This window comes from Lonchura striata, chromosome 9, assembly GCF_050655825.1.
Source record: "Lonchura striata isolate lonStrDom1 chromosome 9, ASM5065582v1, whole genome shotgun sequence".
Lineage (NCBI taxonomy): Eukaryota > Metazoa > Chordata > Aves > Passeriformes > Estrildidae > Lonchura > Lonchura striata.
In genome coordinates, this window is record NC_140711.1 from 30,236,560 (window position 1) to 30,257,500 (window position 20,941).

The 20,941-nt window shown below is 44.2% G+C and overlaps 1 protein-coding gene across 1 annotated transcript in view; it reads right to left on the reverse strand.

Annotated features, from left to right (window-relative positions):
- RSRC1 (arginine and serine rich coiled-coil 1) overlaps positions 1-20,941 on the reverse strand; it is a 102,980-nt gene that overhangs the window by 26,253 nt on the left and 55,786 nt on the right. Inside the window, exon 7 of the mRNA XM_085587455.1 lies at positions 14,635-14,686. Coding sequence (XP_085443581.1) covers positions 14,635-14,686 — 52 coding nt within the window. The remainder of the gene's footprint in view (positions 1-14,634; positions 14,687-20,941) is intronic.

Here is a 20,941-nt window from a genome sequence, read left to right on the forward strand (position 1 = left end):
CAGCGGCTGGCTGTAAAATTTCATTGCAGATGAAGGGATGAAGATGAAGAAATGCTGCTGAAAACAAACAATTTATCTTCACTCCGCGCAGCAGAGCGCTCCTGGAACCCCGCCAGAGGCTCTGTGGGTTGGAATTCAATAACTGCATTAAAAGAAAACTACACCCCTACTACACACCAGGCTGAACGTCCCTGAGTAAACAGTTTGCTGCAGCGGCGCTTAAATAATTCAGGGAGGAATTTGGGGTATCAAGCATTTTTTCTGAAGTGCTGTGTTGTCTAATGCATTTCAAATAAATGCTTGTTTTTAAAAGTTCGAGTGGAGCCCATTAGAGCAAGTGGGAAAACAGACAAATCCAAGAGAGAAAACCACCAAAGCACTGATTTCCAGGAGAGGAGTGAAGAAAGATTTGTCATCAGGGAGGAAGTCACCGCCAAGGGCACGGAGCTGATAATATACACATGCATTTCCACTGCTCATCTGCAACCTTGAGAGATTCCAACTGGCTCTCATAAGTCTGGACAGCATAATTTTCCCTCAGACACATGTGCATCCATATATTTGTATAAAGCTGTAGCAAAGTAATAAATAAGCAGACTTATTCAACACCAGAACTTCCATAAACTTTCCCCAATTAGGTATCATTTGCAGCCAGCTTTAACTTCGATGGGAGAGCTCTGCCAAGTACTTCAGGAGGGCATTCCTCTCATTCTTAGAGAACAGAAATAACTTGAAATATTAAAAAGTCATGGGGTGTTTAAGGGTTTTAACCCACATAACTGTGTGGGACTGGCAGCAGAGCACCACTGAGGCCCATCGTCCTTCATCATCAGAAGGAACCTGGTTCTGAACTCGCACGTGCACCCACGGGATGGCTGGGGACCCTTCATATGGAATTTGTGCTTTTTAATCAAGGTGATTGTGTTAACCACACTTTTAATTGCACTGCTCAGTCACCCAGCCATAGAACCATGGAATGGTTTGGGCTGGGAGGGACCTTAAATCCCACCCAGTGCCACCTCTACCATAGCAGGGACACTGCCACTGTCCCAGGCTGCTCCCAGCCCTGTCCCACCCGGCCTTGGACACTTCCAGAGATGGGGCATCCATCAGAAGGTGCCAGAGGATGGAACTGGCTGGTCTCTAAAGGTCCCATCCAACCCAAACCATTGAGGGATTCTACAAAAACATTCTTAAAAAAAAAAATCACCCCTTTTTTTCAGATAACTTCCACCATAACAGTTGTGGAAATAACAATAAAAGATTAATTTTACAATTGGTGAGGATGGGGGGAGAGGATGGGGGGAGAGGATGGGGGGAGAGGATGGGGGGAGAGGATGGGGGGAGAGGATGGGGGGAGAGGATGGGGGGAGAGGATGGGGGGAGAGGATGGGGGTGAGGATGGGGGGAGAGGATGGGGGTGAGGATGGGGGGAGAGGATGGGGGTGAGGATGGGGGTGAGGATGGGGGGAGAGGATGGGGGAGAGGATGGGGGTGAGGATGGGGGTGAGGATGGGGGGAGAGGATGGGGGGAGAGGATGGGGGGAGAGGATGGGGAGAGGATGGGGGGAGAGGATGGGGGTGAGGATGGGGGAGAGGATGGGGGAGAGGATGGGGGTGAGGATGGAGGCAGGCCAGCTCCAGCCCCGCCGTGCCTGCAGCCACACTCCGAGCGATCTCCGGGTCCATCCTGCATCCCCCCATCGATCCCTCCCCTCTCTGGGTGCCCCCATGCCCAGGCTGCCCCCCAGGAGTGGCAGGAGCTGCTAATCCCAGCTCTGCTGGCAGGGCACAGCGGCCAGCCTGCCCCCAAAGCCAGGTGGGAGGGAGGGAGGCAGAGCAGCAGCTCCAGCAGGGAATGGTCCAGGTCAGAGCCATGGACGGCACAGGGAGCTCTGCTCCCTCTCCCTGGCAGCTGGCGTGCTCCGAGCCTGCGTTTGATTACTCTAATTAATATAACATTATCAACAGATTCTCGTATTGATCCCCAACCCTCCTTCCTAAAGGAAATTCTGAGCTCGGAGGGAGGGAGTGGAGGCGAGCGAGGTTAATGGTTTTAATCCTACCCCAGCTTTCCTAAAAGTGCCATTGATTCCTTACAGCAGCAAACTGAATTTCTTACAGTATTTAATATTTTGTATTTTGGTATTTTCCTTTGTTACAGTAACATTCATTACTTTGTTACCAGTTGAATCAATAAAAATAATATCATGAACACACACATCCATTATTTTCACTGAGACTAACAAAAACATTAAGTATGTTGAAATGAATAATGAAGCTGAGCTTTGATTTTAACCTTCATTTACAAAAAATAAACTAATAGAATCATTAAGGTTGGAGAAGACCTTCAAGGCCATCCAGTCCAACTTCCAAGAATTATTTATGTTGTTCTCAAAAGTTTCTTTCCATAGCAGGTGACTAAACCATTTAACTATGAATAATTGCAAATAGAATACGCTGTCAAACAACATTTTATATCCATGAGAAAGAAAAATGAGATGCTGCTCCTGAAATTACAGTACAAATGACAAGTATTTTAAATTTTGGGATTTTTCCCCTGAGTTTGCAGCGCAACAGGGACGTTCCTTATTACCAGGCCCAATTCCACACGGATCAAACCATAAAGGACTTTCTAATCCCCCGGCTTTGTCCTTGAAAACTCATTTAGCCCCATCCCAGGCTGTGGCAGGGCTCCCCCCATTCATCCCCTATTCCCCCAGGTGTTCCTCCCTGCTCGTGCCCAAATGGCACCGACCTGTCGTGCTGCACATCCCTGAAAAGCCCAGCCTGGAGCATCCCCAGGGATCAAAGCCCTGCCAGGGCTCCAAGCTGCTCCTCTGGCTGCCAGGAAAAGCCCTGCCCTGCCAGCCAGGCCAAAGGGGAAGGCAAATAAAGCTGATTTTAAGGCAGCAAAAGTCAAAGTGGAGCCCTTCAAAGCAGCCCCAAACGTGCCAAATGCATCAGGTGCTGCTGCATGTGTTTGCTGCCTGAAATTTTGGGGAAAAAATATTGGGAAAGATGGAGAGTTGTGATGTTCTAAGGGGATTTGTGTTGAAACACACTGATATTGGTAACAAAACCCGACACTTTTAATAAAAACCACCTTCCACTGAAAGTTCTGCACAACTCTGGTTCCAGCCCCTTGATATTTTTTCAATATTTGGTGTTTCTGAGTGAACACCTCGGCTTTACCCCCCTGCTCACACGGGGAAGGAGCTCTGCTATTCCTGCAGCCACAGCCAAACCCTGATCCCGAGGGATGGGATGATACAAACCCCACCCAGGACCCCCAGGGGATGCTTAAAGCAATAAAATTAATGGCATTTATCAGCCCGGGCAGCAGCAGAGCCCAGGGAGGGAAGGACACATCCAAAATCAGCTCCAGGGCTGCTCCCGAGGAAACACCCGAGCTCGGGATCCAGCCCACACAACTCCAACCTTTTCCATTTTCTTCCTCCACGCTCCCAAGTTTAATAAACAACAAACCCATCATTTTTTTTACACTTTAACCAGCGACAGCAGTGATTCATAACTCTGTCATAATTAAAATTTTATGGCAAATACACACAGCCATCAGTCATCCAGGCAGGAACGTCCGAAAAAAGTGGGATTTCAATTTATAAGCCCGTGCAGGATTGTGCGAGTTACACTGTATAAAAGCACATTTCTAGGGAGTTATTGAACTGGGGAAAGCAAAAGTTGGTTGGGTTTATTTTTTTTAAATCAAATACAGAGGAGGTTATGAATTTGTTGGCGCAGTGGCTCCGTACAGTGACTGATGGTTAAAAAAGGGAAGGAAATATTATCCTGTGTCTTCTTACAGAGCTGCACTAACGAAGTTTGGTGCTGTCCCTGGCACTCCCTAATGCAACAAGCACAGATTTCCTGAAATTATTAAAATTCCAAAAAAAAGAGAGAAAAATCCACATGGATGCAAGGGGATAAAAGGGGTAAATCTGTGAAGTTGGTAAATTGTGAGATACCCACCTACAGAAACATTTTAACATCACGTAAGATAATATGGATTAATTCCATTTCAATTTTATCCCAGCAACAACATGGAATTCTCTGAATGAATGAAAATAATGGAATTAGTGCTCTGGTATGGACACACATTCAGGGATTTCCAAAATTTGTACTTGGTTCTCCTGTAGATCCATCCTGGATCCAGCCATAAAATGAAATACCCTTTAAAACATGGATCAGGATGATTTTACTCATTTAATATACAGCTGGGTTTGGGATAGAGTAGAGAATAAATAAATGTTTGCAGATCACTTTCACAAGCTGCTTTTTTGCTTAGAAATACCAGAAACCCAAAAACTTTCAGTAACTGTTTCTCCTGCCTGCCCTTAAAAGGACCTTTTCCTAAATCCCATAAATATTCCACATCACCTGGGGAATCCCTTCTACTGGCACACACCCAGCTGATAAATTCTACAATGCCTTGGGAGGGAGTGGATCCTCCATGGCTTTACAAGAAATATCTATTTTTAAGACATAATTGACATCCCATTCCACCCTAAGGCCAGATGAAAGGAATTTTCTGTAGGAATATTTAGAGATTCCCAACACTCTTTGCCCCCTCTTTACACTGTCAATATTTGAGATTTTTTTCCACTTTTAAGATGAGAAAAACCTCACGGGACGTGCAGTGAAAAGTTGGATTAAGTTTTCCAGTGAAAATGGTGGATGTGGCAATGCTGGGTGTTAAAGGCTGGGCTTGATGAGCTCGGAGGTTTTTAGGTATTTTCCAACCTTGATGATTCCATGATATAACTTCTACTTGGAAAAAGAATCAGTTTGTATTTTCACACACGTAGAAAATAAAATAAATAAATAAAAAGGAAAGAAAAAAAGCTAAACACGAGAATTGGAGCTCCCACAAGCTGTTATTACAGCTCTCCCCAGTCCATTAAAGGAAGTAATTGAATCAGTTTGCGTTTTTCTCCGTAAAATCTCATTCAGAGAAATTTTATTGCCAGCCATCTAAATAGTAAATACTTATTATCCTCTCCAAATGAGGTTGTGCTTGCCAAGGGCAAAGCCATGGCGCTCTGTCAGAGGCAGCAGAAGTTAAAAAGGTTATAAAGACACCATTAATGTCACGGGAGGGCCTCGGCAGGGCTCTGTAATTGGGGCCTTTCTTCCCAGGCTCAGGCCCTGCTAATAGGATGCTTTAGGGTTTCTTTGGTGGCAGCCCCACATAATCACCTCCAGCAGCTGAACGTGGACATTTATCTGCTGAGCCTGGGAATAAAATGTCAATAATGGCCAGCTGAAAGGAGAGCCAACAGGGGAGGGCCACACCAAGGAAAGGCACCTAAATATTGGGAGTAAGGCTGGAAAATGAACTTTTACAGTCAGCTCCTACTGCAGGGAAACCTGGGAATGGTACAGGCCAATATTTAAATGATTTTAAATGATGTATTTCTAACTCGAGTGGCACAGACAGCCCCAGCCCTGGAGGAGGCCAAGGAGCAGCCTGGCCCATGGAAGGGCTGGAACGAGCTGGGCTTTAAGGTCCCTTCCAAGCCAAACCGGTCTGGAATTCCATGGACTCTTCCATAACTTATTTCCTTTCCCCCTTAGCTTTACCCAACTTCAGAGCAGAAGATGCAGACACAAACGCAGGGCTGCTGCAGGTTAGGAATGCACAGGAGGCAAACACAGAGCTGCAGGGAGTGAGAACCCCAGGGACGCTGGGCTGGAGGGACCCCAAAACCCATCCTGTGCCATCCCCTTCCAGGGACAGCCACCTCTCCCCCTGTCCCAGGCTGGAGGGACCCCAAAATCCATCCTGTGCCATCCCCTTCCAGGGACAGCCACCTCTCCTCCTGTCCCATGGAACCACAATTTCCTCTTGCTCAAAGGGACTCATCACTGTAAAATCATTCACATTTCTCAGAGAAAACTCTCCAAGGTTTTCTCTCCATCTCTTTAGATCAGCAGCTCAAAACCTTTAAGAAACTACTGATTAAATAGTTTTAGTGGGTATTTTAAGAGCATAAGGGGACACACGATGGCTTAAAGAAAGCAGCTCAGAAATCTTCAATAATAAATCACAGTGCAGCCACAGAGGGGAGAAAAAGAACTGGAATTAAAGGGAGGATCTGCAATAAAGGCACCTAATTTGATTTTTCACATAAGCTGTGTTTTGAAACACTTCTTTTTTCCTTCCTGGGGTGATCAATATGAGAGATTGGCAAAGGACACGAGTTTCCACGACTGTTCCCTTTTACTGACAGTGCTGTTCTGCCCTTTCCAATGGATTCTTTCATGGGCTTGTGGCAACAGGGCTCAAATCATCTGGTGTAGATTTAATTCAGTGTGAACCTGCCTTGCTTCATATTTGGAGGAGTGGTAAAACTTACTATTACAGAAGTTTGACATCTGCTTTTCAAGAGCACTATTTTGGCAGAAAATGTTGTATAAAATCCTGTCCAAGTCACTAAAGTTACCAAACACCCCCAGGAAAATACTTTAGAAAATACAGATATTAGGTATTCATAGAATAAAGGTGCATAAAGAACAAAAAAAATAAAAGAAAATTTTCTTACCAGCCTCTTATAGGTACGAGGAGAAATGTTTCACATATAAAAATACGTTGGGGATCTTGTTTCTATCAACCTCTACGACCCCCCACATTTGCAAAAGCCTAAGGATGAGAACTCCCCTTAAACCACCCCAAAATCCCTGCTCATGACAGGCAGCCTCCCAAAAAGCCCACCACGACTGAAAAATCCTTGCCAAGCACCCTGTGCTCCACGCTAAGATTTATTCGGCCGACACCTCATAATCATCTCTAAATCTAATGGGACACAAATGCATTTCATCACAGATTAAAATCTTCAGCGACTGCTCCAATGGAAATCAAGGAATTATTACAATCCCGTGGTCTGGCCTGCAGCAGGCATTAATCAGAAATCATAATAAATCCACACAGCACATTCAGGCAGCACATTAGTCAGGCGGTTTTGCATGATAACGACGTTGACTAATGGGCTCCGAGTTGGAAGGGTCAATCATAAACTCATCAAATGCTTCATTTAATTTCTTAATTTGGACAAACACGATTTGTTTATGGGAAAGATATCAGGTGTTCTTGAATGAATAATGGCTGTGAAACCAAAGTCCATTAATCAGTGCTTGATTACAAACGACTCGGAGATTGTTTGTTCTAATTTCATTCATTTGGGGCAACAAAGAGAACACGAGCGAGCGAAAGCACTTGGCCAAAATGGCACACTTAGTTCTCCGTGTTTAATAAAGTTGTGATAAATGGGCTTTCAATAACTAAAACAAGGGGGTTATTACCCATATTAAATACTGTCCCTGAGAAAATGAATATCCAGGAGTTACAAGGAGCTGGTGCAGGCACACAGCAAGGTGCTGGATGAGTGCTGAGCTCGTGTGCTGGCATTCCCAGGTTTTCCTGAAAGGATGGATGGGAAAAGCACAAAGCCAGCAGGGATTTATTTCTACTTCCTGTGAAATACTTTAAGAAAATGATGAAATTATTTGGGTTGCAAGGGACAGGTGCCAGCCCTGCCATGGCAGGGACACCTCCCACTGTCCCAGGTGGCTCCAAGCCCCAGTGCCCAACCTGGCCCTGGGCACTGCCAGGGATCCAGGGCAGCCACAGCTGCTCTGGGCAGCCTGGGCCTGCCCACCCTCATTGGGATTTGTAATTAATTTAATCTAATCTAATCCATAGGTCCTTTCAGCAAGATGATTCCAGCACACTTGCCATGTAGAAATCAGGGAGGCCCCCAGCACCAGAACAGCACCAGCCAGAGCAGATGGAGCAATTTAAAACCTTTTCCCGGGCATTCAGGCTATAAAATCCACCACTGGAATTTACATCCGTGGATAAAAACACTCTCCATTTCCACCTGCAGAAAATGTAAACATCCAAAGATGTTACGGGGGAAAGTGCCAGCACAAAGCTCCTGGACAGCCATTCCTGGGATGCCTGGATGCCCACAGAGGGCAGAGGGACAGAGATGGGGCTCTGCCAGGCCAGGTAAAACACCACAACTGAACAGTTCCCCATCAAGAGCAAGAAATAACATTTCCCAAAAGACTTGCTGAAAACAAACCAGCCCCACGACCACATATGGTTTGCACAGCCAAACCAGTGGATAATTAAATTACAGCAAAGTTGCTAAATAGGAATTGATATAAAACTTCAGCTAACTGAAAAATTGTCTTTGACTGCAGATCAATAGCAGGCTTGCAAGATTCATCTGCACATAATTAGCAGAGAGATTTGCATCAAAATCCTGGATCCCATATGCTGCAACATTACAGAAACCCATTAGGCACCTTGTAAGCCTGAGATACTTTTGGTGCCACAAAAAAAAGAAAAAAACCAAACCCACAAAAAAAACCTTGGATAAAAATCTAACAAAAAAATAGAAATTCTAAAAGCTTTAGAATGATTTCTGAAGGCAATAAATGTTCATTAAGTAATGAAGTTCCTCTAAATTCTACTTACAGGCTCTGGTTTATATTAAGGAATCCAAACAACTCCTCATTGGCTTCTTACTCTAAAAACAAATTGATATCCAACAAAAATGGTTCAAAGCAATTTTTTTTAGTCTCTTGTAAGAACCTAAAAGAGGTCCCTGAAGTGAACAGCTTTTAGACACCAACAGAATGATATTATTAATTGTAAAAGTGAATTATTTAATTTCAAACACATTTATTCTCTACCTACACTCAATTAAAATCCTGTATTTTTAAATCAATCCTGCAAGTTAATTTAAATTATTTAATTAATTACTATTATCCAAGTGTTTGCTCACCACAAACCAGCTGCACTTCAGAAATCACAAATTTTGTAAAGATAACACTGTTAATATGTTTAAAAAACAATTAATTGGAGAAAGACTCTTTTTTCTACTGTTGTCACTTTTTGTGCATAAACTCTCATTTTTTTTTAGAACTCTAGTGAGATTATGAAGCTTTGCCAAGAGCTCAGGGGCAAGGAATGGCTGAAGAAATGTTTCTCTGTCCAGCTTGGCTGTGAAGCTCATTGGGGTGGAGCTCCCAGGTGAGCTAAAAACTTCCTTAATTTCCTGAAATTCAGTCTTAAAACACCTGAAATTCCCATCAAACACATAATATAAAAAGTAGCCACTTTGTCTAATGTACACCTTCTTGATTTTTAAATAATTGTGTAATTCTTCTGTCGCTCAGAGCTTTTCCAAGTGCTCTTTCTCCTGATGCTGTCACTGAAATGAGTTTTGACAACAAGATCTGCTGAGTAGGAACCAGCAGTTAACCTAAAAACTGGGTTCATTAACTCCATAATTAGATGGATTTCCTAAATTAGCTGGTGTGCAAGAACAGGATAAACCTCCCCTATGGAGCCAGGAGAGGAGAAGCTCCAGGGAGAGCTCAGGGCCTGGAGGGGCTCCAGGAGAGCTGGAGAGGGGCTGGGGACAAGGATGGAGGGACAGGAACAGGGAATGGCTCCCAGTGCCAGGGGGCAGGGCTGGGTGGGAGATTGGGAATTGGGAATTCCTGGCTGGGACAGGACACAGGGAATGGCTCCCAGTGCCACAGGGCAGGGATGGGTGGGAGACTGGGAATTGGGAATTCCTGTCTGGGACAGGAACAGGGAATGGCTCCCAGTGCCAGAGGGCAGGGATGGGTGGGAGATTGGGAATTGGGAATTCCTGACTGGGACAGGACACAGGGAATGGCTCCCAGTGCCAGAGGGAGAGGATGGATGGGAGATTGGGAATTGGGAATTCCTGGCTGGGATGGGACCCAGGGAATGGCTCCCACTGCCAGAGGGCAGGGATGAGTGGGAGATTGGGAAGGAATTCCTGGCTGGGACAGGACACAGGGAATGGCTCCCAGTGCCAGAGGGAGAGGATGGGTGGGAGATTGGGAATTGGGAATTCCTGGCTGGGATGCAATTCCAGAGCAGCTGTGGCTGCCCCTGGATCCCTGGCAGTGCCCAAGGCCAGGTTGGACATTGGGGTTGGAGCACCTGGCACAGTGGGAGGTGTCCCTGCCATGGCAGGGGTGGCACTGGGTGGGATTTGAGGTCCATCCCATCCAAACCATTCCCTAATTCTGGAATCTCAGGTGGCCCTGGAGCAGGACATGAAGAGAAGGTGTTTGAGCAGTCACTGCTGAGGTGCTTCCCAAAGTACTTCCAGTTTTTTTTTCCTTTGACACAGGGAACAGAACAGCCTGGGACTGGTGAAGACTCACTAGGGATGAAAATTCCTCTCCTTCCTGGGGGTTCAGGAAATTCCACAGAACACCCTCAAAAGCCTTTGCAGCACCTCCGTCCACATTTGTCACAAAGAGAAAACATGATTCAAGGAAGACACCTGTGCTCTCCAAATAGAGATTTTTATATAAATAGAAATAAAATTCAATTACCTGAAGTGTCAACTGCCACTATTCAAAACAAATATTTGAAATTGATGAAAATTAGAATTTTATATTAAACCAAACCTACACAGCAACTAAATTAATTTTTTTTTCAATATTCAGAACTTTTAAGCTTCTTAAAAGTTCAGATTTTTTTGCAATTTCTGAGGCAAGAATTATTTTTAAAGCCTGCTTTAAATTTCCACAGAACAAGTAAAATATTTTAAGTATTATTTCATCCTTTGTGTGTCTATAACAGCACATGCTATCCACCCTTCTAAAATTCATTGCACAATTACAAATTTAAATTAAAGCCAGTGAGTTCAGTGGAAAGAACACAAATAAGAAAACTGAAAGAAAACCATCATCAAAACGAGAAATCCATAAACATTTGATAAATTTGGCAGTTGAAAAGAAGCCCCAATAAAAGGAAATTTTTCATACTTGTTGCCACCTGCCCACCCGACTGCTTTGCTTTGCTAGAAAAGAGCAAAATAGAGGCCAACCTATTTAACTAAACAGTTTTTATTAAAGAAAAAGAAAAGCAAGAATCTATAAAGTAGCAAGTGATCCTATTAGTTCCACCAGACTAAAATCATACAGTCTACGTATGTGGTCCTTTCAGCCACATCTGTTATGAGCCATTTTGATACCCAAAAGCAGAGAATATTTGCCTATATTTATCAGGCACTGAGTGCAAATCAGGCTTTTTCTCCTCAATAACTCCTGGTAGAATGGGTAGATTAAAAAAAAAAAGCAGTCAGAATTATAAAACATTTGTATTTACCACGGTTAAGGCCGAAGTACTCATCGTATTCCATGACTTTCTCTTTGAGGAATATGTAAAATAAATTAAAAATGCAGGGTACAAAATTAAAGGCAGCAATCTGGTGGCATAATTCAAAGATGAGTTAAATATCCAATATCCAGAACTGGATGTGATACATGGTAAATATTTGGGATTTTTATTCCCCCAAATTCATCACCTCACATTTAGTGCCTGGGTCCTGAAGTTTCCTTTAAATAAACTCCGGCAAATTCTTTGCACAAAACGTCCTATTCTTGACTGCTCTTTCAGCCAGAGATTGAAATGCAGATCCCAAAAATAGATCAGTCACTTATTTCAACTCCAGACCTTTGAAAATCCAGATCAATTGCCTTTTGTCATCGTCTTTATATGGAGAGTAAGAAATTTCTGCTCGGCACCATGGAAAAGCTCCCGGAGCCCTTTGGAAGAGGCGGCAGCATCGATAGTTTGAAACATCCGCGCGCCACTTCACGGGAATTTATTGACATTTTGGGACTATTCCTCCATATTTTAATCTTTATGAGAAAGCCACATAACTTACAGCAGGCACTAAGCAGCTTTCAGGTTCCGAGGTTCGCCCTAAGCTCGGGATTTCGGATTTGAAACCGCGCGACCTTCTCCCTAAAACCGGCGCCGCGAGCCACGCTCGACGCCAAGCGCGGCTCCCGCGCTCGGTCCCTCGGTAACCAAGTCTGGGAAAGAAATCACAGACACCCAAGTGGTTTGGCAAGTGTAAGTGCCAGAAGCTGAGCTAAATCCTCTGTTTACACTGGGGATTATCCGCGTGGATGGCGCGGCGCTCCCGGAGCCGGCGCTGGTCAGGGGACGCTGCTCCCCGTCCGCCCGCGGGGCAGGGCACAAAGCCCCGGCCTGGTAGGAAGTGACCCAGAAGGAGATGCCGAGCAAGGATTTCCACAAAGGCAGTCTGCCTCAGAAAAACTCCATATGACCATTAACGGGCCGGCAGGGCCTGCCAGGAGGCCTCATTACAGCCCTACAGAGCCCGCGGACAAAAGCTGGAGAGCTTTAGCCCAGGGATGATCTGCTTTATACTGACTTGAGAGAGTCCATATAGAGCGAGCAAAAGAAAGAGGTTTAGCTTGGAAATTCTCCCAAGAGACAAAGCATTGTCGCTCAGTCTGGAAGGCCCACATGGAACATACTTCTGATGGGCTTAAACATCCCACCCTCTCCAAATTAACATTCAACTATTGCCTGCTTAACATCTGCTCGGGCACGGCGACTTGTGGGAGGTTGTCAGAGGAGCCTAAAAAGGCTTCCCCGGCACCTCAATATTAAAAAATCTAATTCAAGAAATCGTGGAAATATGAATTTATAGCTGGGACCAACAACTCCTGAGGAATGAAGGGTTTTATAAATCAAAACTCAGTTGTTCTGAGAATCAAACTGTTTGAGTACCTCCCAATATTGCCCTGTTTAATGAGAATAAAATACTGACATTAATCTACACTTAAAAAGAAAAAAAATATTTAAGAAAGTCAGCATGAATGCAGGACTTGGAGAAAAACCTCCTCAGCACGGTAGAACCTAAATATAAAAATGGCCATCTTACCCTCCTCCCCCACAGACACAGGCGGATATTTTTATTTTACCTGCTCTCCTAATGAGAGACTGGAGTCACAATTCCCATCTCCAAATCCACCAGGGAAAAAAAAAATCTCAATAATAAGAGTCTGCCTTACTACTCGCTGATTTCTGCCTTTCAGAGAAAGCAGCTGCTATTTCCTAAAATAATATCTAGGTTGAATTCTAAAAGCGGGTTTTCTCAAGATCCTGAATATCTCCAGAAGGGAAATTTAGATAGGGAAATAACAAACAAGGAATTCAGGATCCCTGGCAGTGCCCAAGGCCAGGCTGGACACTGGGGCTGGGACACTGGGAGGTGTCCCTGCCGCGGCAGGGGTGGGATGGATGGGATTCAAGGTCCTTCCAGCCCAAACCATTCCATGGATGAAGCAGGAAGGGACTGTCCCAGTGTCCCTACAACCCCTGCAGGTGATTTGGAAGCCCTGCTCTGTCCAAATCACACAGGAGCAGCATCTCCTCAACACCAGACCCAGGGACAATCCACTGGGAGCACGGCACAGCTTCCTCCTCCCACGCAGTGGGGCTGGAGCCAACCCTGCAACGGGTACAGACATTCCAGGAGCTCATTCCCAAACTTGGGAATGCACAGAGCTCTGTGCACAACGACAGCTCCACTCACCATCACTGAAGCACAAATTGAATTCTATTCAAATAGAACATCACCACAACAGCAATGAACCTGCTGAGCCCCAGCTCCTCAAAAAGCTGCTGGGTAATGGCTCAGCAGAAACTTATTTTTAAGTTTGAAGACTAAAAGGTGCTGATTTTTCAAGGAGTAAACACGCAAAAATATATTGAAACGACATTTATCAACATTTCCAGCCTCTTCTCACAGCAATTAAATAAAAATTAAATTTAATTGGCTGAATGCAGGACTTGGGGAAGAAGGTGGGGGATGATCCCATAAATGCCTGGGATGACCAACTCTTAAATAAAGCCAAGAAGGAACTTAATTCTGTATTTTGGATTGTAAGAGACACAAAGATATTAAATCTCTTCTGTTCCTTACGAACAACCTGCAACTTCAATCTAAGATCCAGCCCTCAGTGGTGGATATTTAAATTTAATAATGTCACAGACCTTTGATAAGCTTTGGAAAATTTTGGAGCCCAGGTCATGATGATATACAACCCCCAGTTATCTTTTGTACATCTCCCAGGTGTGAAATTAAAAAATGAGAAGTGATCGATGGCAGCAGAATACACAAATTGTGCTTTTGAGGTCAGGGCTGTCACATCCATTTCATAATTACATGCTTCAAAGATTTATTAAAGTTCTGGAGAACAAGGAATGTATTGGAAAAGAGACAATGCAAAAGGCTGGATGGATTTTGGAAAAAAGAAGTACATAAACAACGTGAGGAGATTCCTCAAAACAGAGGGTTTCCAGAAGGAGGGAAAAAAGTACATATATATATATATATATATATACACACATATACACACAAACCTATATATATTCACATACACACTTGTACTAGTCTAAAACAGTGCTAAAAATAAAGAAAATTGCAAAACATAAACAACACCAAATTTTTGAGAGCACAGAATAACATCTCAGTAGCAGCAGGAGCCAGAGGATAAACATGAGGTTTTAGTGCAAAAAAAAAAAAGGCTTATTTTGATTTCCTTAAAGGGTTTTACTAAGTGCCAGTGATGATGCAAATCAATTTAATCTTAACCTGAAATTCAAGTGGGCTGCGGAGAACGGGATCAGCATCTGCCAAACACAAAGGGATAAAATCCCACCTGAATAAAATCCCACCTGAATAAAATCCCAAAAATGAAGCAAAGTTTTGAAGAGTCTCATTTACTCACCAGCTGCCTCCAGAACCAGCTGCAGCCTGGCCTTGGCCTGTTCAGCAGGAGTCTGCAAGAGAGGACGGATCAGCTCACACCTGGTTGGACTTTCCATGGGACATCCCCACCCTCAGAGAGCTCCTGCCTCCTCCAGCCACAGGAATTCCAGACTGGAAACAGTGAGGGAGGAATTACCCAGGAAATCTTCACAACTGACCCAAACCCATCCCCACGTGGTGGCTGTGGCACCGTGAGCAGCCCCACTTCCAACCCTCCAACCCCAAATCCTGCCTGGCTCCCGGGTGACCTCGTCCCATGAAACACTCCAAATCTGGGTTCAACGTGATTCATGTGGTGAGTTTTTCCACTTTTCTCTTATCTGGGGTGACTTTTCCCTCTCCTGAAGGTATTGCTGCACATCTGCAGCTCGAGGAGCACGCTGCTGGCTGTGGCCCCACTATGCTAATGAGTGCCAGTGATGTTGCACTGTGTCCAATGTGTTTGCCATCCCTCTAAATGTGAAGCCACTCAAACGTTGCCGCAGTTAAATTGAGACACAAACCCTATTTGTCACGGAGTTCAGAAGTTGATTATTTCTGGAAGCATCACAGAAGTTTGGGAGGTTTCTGCCCTGCGCTAAAAACAAAACCCAACGGGAATTTTTGGTGGCGTTTTGCAGCTTAGGAAATTCTTCTCAAGAGTCAAAATGGCTGCAAAAGGGAAAATTAAATAGGAAAATACAGACAAGAGCAGCTGTGGCTGCCCCTGGATCCCTGCGTGCCCGAGGCCAGGCTGGACACTGGGGCTTGGAGCAGCCTGGGAAGGTGTCTCTGCCATGGGAGGGGTGGGAATGGGATTTAGGATCTCTTCAACCCAAACCATGCCATGATTCCATGATTTTAATTAGGCAGAGCTCCTTGCCATGAACGTCCCAACTGGTGATGCTTTGCATGGCCTCACCACCCCCATCTACACCCACGAGGAGAGGCTGACAATGACAGAACAATTTCTACTCCAAGAATTTACTGCTCCTTCCAATAAGAGAGATTCTGCATTAAAATGAAATTTAAGTGAAAATCCAGATTTTGGTTGTATAGAGATCTATTATTTTTAGTTCAGATTTTTGCTGTTTGCATAAACCCAGAATTACTGAGCAGAATTTATTATTATAGCTGCAATATCAATCCTACCATCACACCTGACCATTAGTCCTGGTGGCAGCAAGAAACATCTTGAAATTTATCAAAAATTATCTTCCCATTTCTTCTTCTTGCCACAAACTGATCATTGCAATCTGTTCTGGCATCTTTAGAAGAAGGGAAGGATCTGCTTTTTATCCAGAACCAACTTGCCCAGCTTCAGTTTCAGAGAAGCTTTACTTGGGTTTGTGCTTTCTCCATTCCACGACAACTCTAAATTTAAAAATAATTTCACCAGGATTAGTTGAGTTCAGCAAAATTTTGCAGGATAAGCAGAGAAAGAAAATTATTTGGTGTCAAACACCACCTGTGCTCACGTCTGCACATCAACAGCCCAAGTCTTTGTGCACCTCATGCATCCGGTGGGTTCTGGCACCCCAAACCACAATTTCCTATTCCAACAGCAGTTATCCTCCACAAAACCCTGGATCTCTGAGATCATTGGATCCCTTCTTGCTGGCCAAACAACCACCAGTGACTGGAGAAAGATGTTCCACTGTCAGCTTTAGGATATTCGTGGCACCACCACACCCACAGGAATTCCACAAAAGAGCAAACGCCAAGCAGGCTCCAGAGGAGGAGAGGGGAAGCAACAGCAGCTTCCTGGTACTTTCCTCGTGGTCTTAAGCATAACACAGAAGGAAAAGAATTCAAAGAGTGAAAGGAAAAATAAAAGTATTTCTAGTGGCAGCTGTGAAGGAGTCTACTAAGTGTCACTTCCAGCACTAAACAGGGAGTTCCACAACTGATCCGGCGGCTCTGAGGAGCTCCAAACCCCTTTTCCCACTCCTCGCACGGAGTTATGGATGTGCCTTGTTGGTGTAAGGGAGGGAAGACTCAAACCCTCCCTTCACTCAGCAGTTTCCCACTGGGAGCAGCCCAGGCAGTTGCTGTGGAGCATCTTCCCCTTTGCCCTGGCCCCAGAACTCGCACAGACACCTTGGCATCAATCAATAAGCCCTAACCAAGGAGTGAGAGGAGGATTCTGAAATAAAGGTGACTGGCTTGGCCCCAGAAAACATCTCTCCAACTGGTGGACGAGGCCAGCACTCGGAGAAAAAAAGGACAGAGGGGATTGCAGCTGAAAACCACAATTAGAGCCTCAAACAAGCCAGGAGCAATGTGTGAGAACAAGCAGCTACCCCAGGTCAGTATTGATTTAGGGAACCATTAAGTGAAAAAATTCAGCAAGAGCCTCAGGAAACTTCAAAATGGTGAAGTGATCGGTGGAGGAAACGTTACCAAGAGTGGTGTCGAGCAAAATAAACCCTTGTACTTTCCTTATGGTCTTAACAGAAGGAAAAGAATTCAAAGAGAGCAAAAGGAAAAATAAAAGTATTTCTAGTGCCAGCTTGTGAAGGAGCCCACTAACTGTAAAAGCAGGAGAGGAATTCCCTAAAATTCCTTAACAAGCACACTGTAAAATGACCTGAGGTCATCCCCAGCAATGAATTTTACACGTGTCCAAAAGTGTCTGGTGAGACACTGGAATCCCAGCTCAGAAAAGGATGGTATTCCATAGGACACCATCAACACCACTGTGATTAATAACAGATTTAATATTTCAAATAAAAATTGGATTAGATCATTCATTTTTTAATGGTAGCTGATTTATGAAGATGCAGCACACCCTTAACTTGTGTTTCTTTGCAGTTCATCCACTGCATTGCATCACTACTCCTTTCATAAATAGTTATTTTAATAAAATTACACTAAACCAGACGTACAACTTTAAACTTAGTGGGTTTAGTGTAGAAGTGCCCACACAAGCTGCTTGTCACTCACAGCTCCATGAAACAAGATGTAATAGGCAGGAGAGCCATGGCTAGCTTCCCAGATATTCCATTTCAAGGGAGATGCAGCTTCTCAATTAATTAATAGACTACAACACTTTAATTCAGCTTAGAACATATTTTAAAATTATTCCTGCTATTTGGAATGAATGGTCAATGTTCTTGACAGAGGAAACAATATTAAAGTGAAAACTTGAGAACACTGAGGAAAACAATTTGAGAAACATGAGGTTTACAAGGAGAGTCCAAGTTTCTGCTGGAGCCAGCCACTGGGAATGCTGTGGAGCAGAGCACGTGGCTCTTGGCAGCACTGGGAAACTTTTATCCCAGGATTCCAGCAGCTCGTGAGGCTGCAGCATTTTCAGTTGCAATGCTGCCTCCCTGAATTTTTATCACTGTGGAATTTCGTATGGAAAATGTCTGAGACGTGCTAAAACTGGACAGGTCCCACTCCTCCTGATCATCCCTGACACTGCTGGGGTAAAATCTACCTGTAGGACTTTCCTGTCTCAAAACAGCTGGATAAAAGCCCAACAAATTCCTGGTGATGTCGATCAATTCTGGGGGGTTTTTACACCAATCTTTTCTTTTGGTATTTGATAAAGAAAAATCCAGCCCTCACCATTCCCAGGAAAACCTGCTACCTGAAAACAATTTTATATTGACTCGCACAGAGGACATGGGGTATCAAACCTGTTTAACGAAAATAATCAAACTCCTAATTTAAAAACAGGTAAAAATTGGAAATCAAAACCGAGTTGTGCTTGTACCTACTGTGGATCTTCTCATGTCATCTCCCAGGGTTTAAATTCCTCTGGAAGCAAGCATAGGTGGTAAAATCCCAGTTTAAGAGCAAAATCCAAATGATACCCAAGGAATCAGTAAATAAATAGTAATTAATAACTCCTCCTCAGAGCACAAATCCATCCTCCTGCTTTAACTCCATCCTCTCACCCCTTTCCTAGGGACATTGATCCGACCTTTCCATGCTTGATGAGCTCCACAAAAGGTTAAGGAGAAAAGTAACAAGAAAGAGCAAACCAAACACACATTTTCCAGCTGTCTGAGGGGGTGGCTGCCCAAAACTACGGGGGATAATTCCAAAGCAGGTCAGAAACTACAGCAAATGTTTGGAATGAATCCCAGAAAAACGGGAAGTTGGCAAGGCTGAGGACACAAGAGAAATTCCCAAGTGGAGGTAAAAGAGAAACCCCAGGGGAATGAGGCCTAAGAGAGGCTGTGGGATGAAGGGAATTGTTTAGCAGGGATAAATCCAGGGGTTCTGGTATTACATGGATGGAATTCACGTGGAGGAAGGAGAGGGAAAGGACAACAAATCCCACTCAGGGACTGCCTGAGAGGCGATTTCCCTGGAGAAACAGCCACATCCCACAGTGTGGGGTCCCATTCCATCACTCCTCACACACAGGGATGGCTTGGGAATTTGGTGTTTCCATGGAAGTGCCAACGGTTGTGATCCAAATGAGACACAAATCAGCAGCCAGGCACTGAAGAGTCCAAGCCCACTGCTCCCAAGAATCTGTGAGACTGGAAGGGTGTTCCAGCTGCAGGGGGATGTGGGAATGCACTGAGTGACAACACCCCATCCCATTTATACAGAATTCCAGCAGTTTGGGGTACAGCAGGGTGACAGGCCTGACCAGCTGCAGCATGGGAGAAGTGCAATTCCCACTGGGAGAACTCCTCTGCCTCGCTGCATTCCCAAAATCCAGCACCAATTCAGCAAATCCCCAGGCTGGGGCTGGAGACCTCAGTGTCAGTGAGGGGCAGAACCAAGGAAGAAATCAAACACAGGGGTATTTAGGTAATTTAGGAAACACCTAAAATTACATTTCAATTTATTCTGTAAGTCAGGGGCCTGCCTTCACCTGCAATATTTATCCATCCCACTTCCAGCAAATCCCAACAGGAGAGAGCAACAAAGGAGCCTAAACCCAGCCAGCTTTTAAATAGAGTTTGATCAAATTATGGAAAAGATTGTGGGACAGGTTTATCATAGGAATGCTGGATTCCTTTCCTGCCATTTACTTCTCTTTGGGTGATTAAAAAAGCAATTACCAAAGAAAATGCAAATACTTATTTGTATAAGAGACTTCACAGGAGAATAAAATACTAAAATAAAAATAAAACCAAAGGAGATTGAGAATTTGCAGTTGTCATCTTTTCCTTGTATAAATCTTTGAGGGTGGCAAATTCCAGATTGACAGAGGAATGGTTTTCACACTAAAAACATAAAAAATAAAATCCCACAGAAGAATCCCTAATCTGAATTAATAGCACAGAAATATAATAAGCACATCTGGCACTATTTGAATTAAACCCCTGCATTTTCAGACATAAATCTGTTGAAAAGATTGGACGGTAAAATTATATTTATGTCTGAGTTTTTCCTCTGATACAGTTAATCAACAACACCACTCAGGAACAGGCTATGGTAGAATTTCCTGATGGGATACAGTTCCACCTGCTCCCAAAAAAAAAAATAATCTTAAATTTATCAAAGCAAACCATAAGTGGAGAAAAATCATGTAAAACACGGAATAATGGCAATTTCTGTCCATGGAATGCACAGATGCTCTTGGTATTTCAACAGAAATAAAAGAATTCAGCATCAGGGATGGACTAATTAGGAAAGGCAATTCATTAACCAGAACAATGGGGAGAAAACCCGAAATTTTAATTTATGGAAAGGCCACAGAAAACATGACCAATAATGAAGAGGCCATCTCAATTGGACACCAACACTACAAAAACCAGGGAAAACCTGGGTATGGAATGGGGCTCCTGCAGCCAGAGGCAGGAAAAACCATCTGAACCCCACCAGAAAAAAGGACAGAAACCATTCCCAGAGCTCTCCTCCTCCAAGATTGCCAATCTGCCAAAACGGGAAGGAGAGAGCCAACACTGACAGGGCCCAGTCCTGAATTCAGAGCCCGGTGAGGAGCTAAATGAGGCAGAATTATAAAATCCCAGCTCTGAAGGGAATGTCCAAATTTCCTGCTGAAACACCGCAGGACAGTCGGACTCCGAGCTTTCCATCCGAGGGAATTTGCACTCAATTTTGGGATCAGAACACCTTAAAATGCCCCCAAACACCAGCAGCACTTTGACCTGAGGATTCCCCAAGTCCTCTCACCCAGGACACACGTGGCCACTGGAATATTTGGATTTGTTAACTTTAACTGTGGATTTTTAATTTCGCTCCACTTCAGCAGGAGCCACGTCCCGGAGCAGGGCTGGTTTTAACCCAGGATCTCCAGAGAACCCTGCAACACCAGGTGGGTGGAGAAATCCCATCTTGTTTCCACTAAA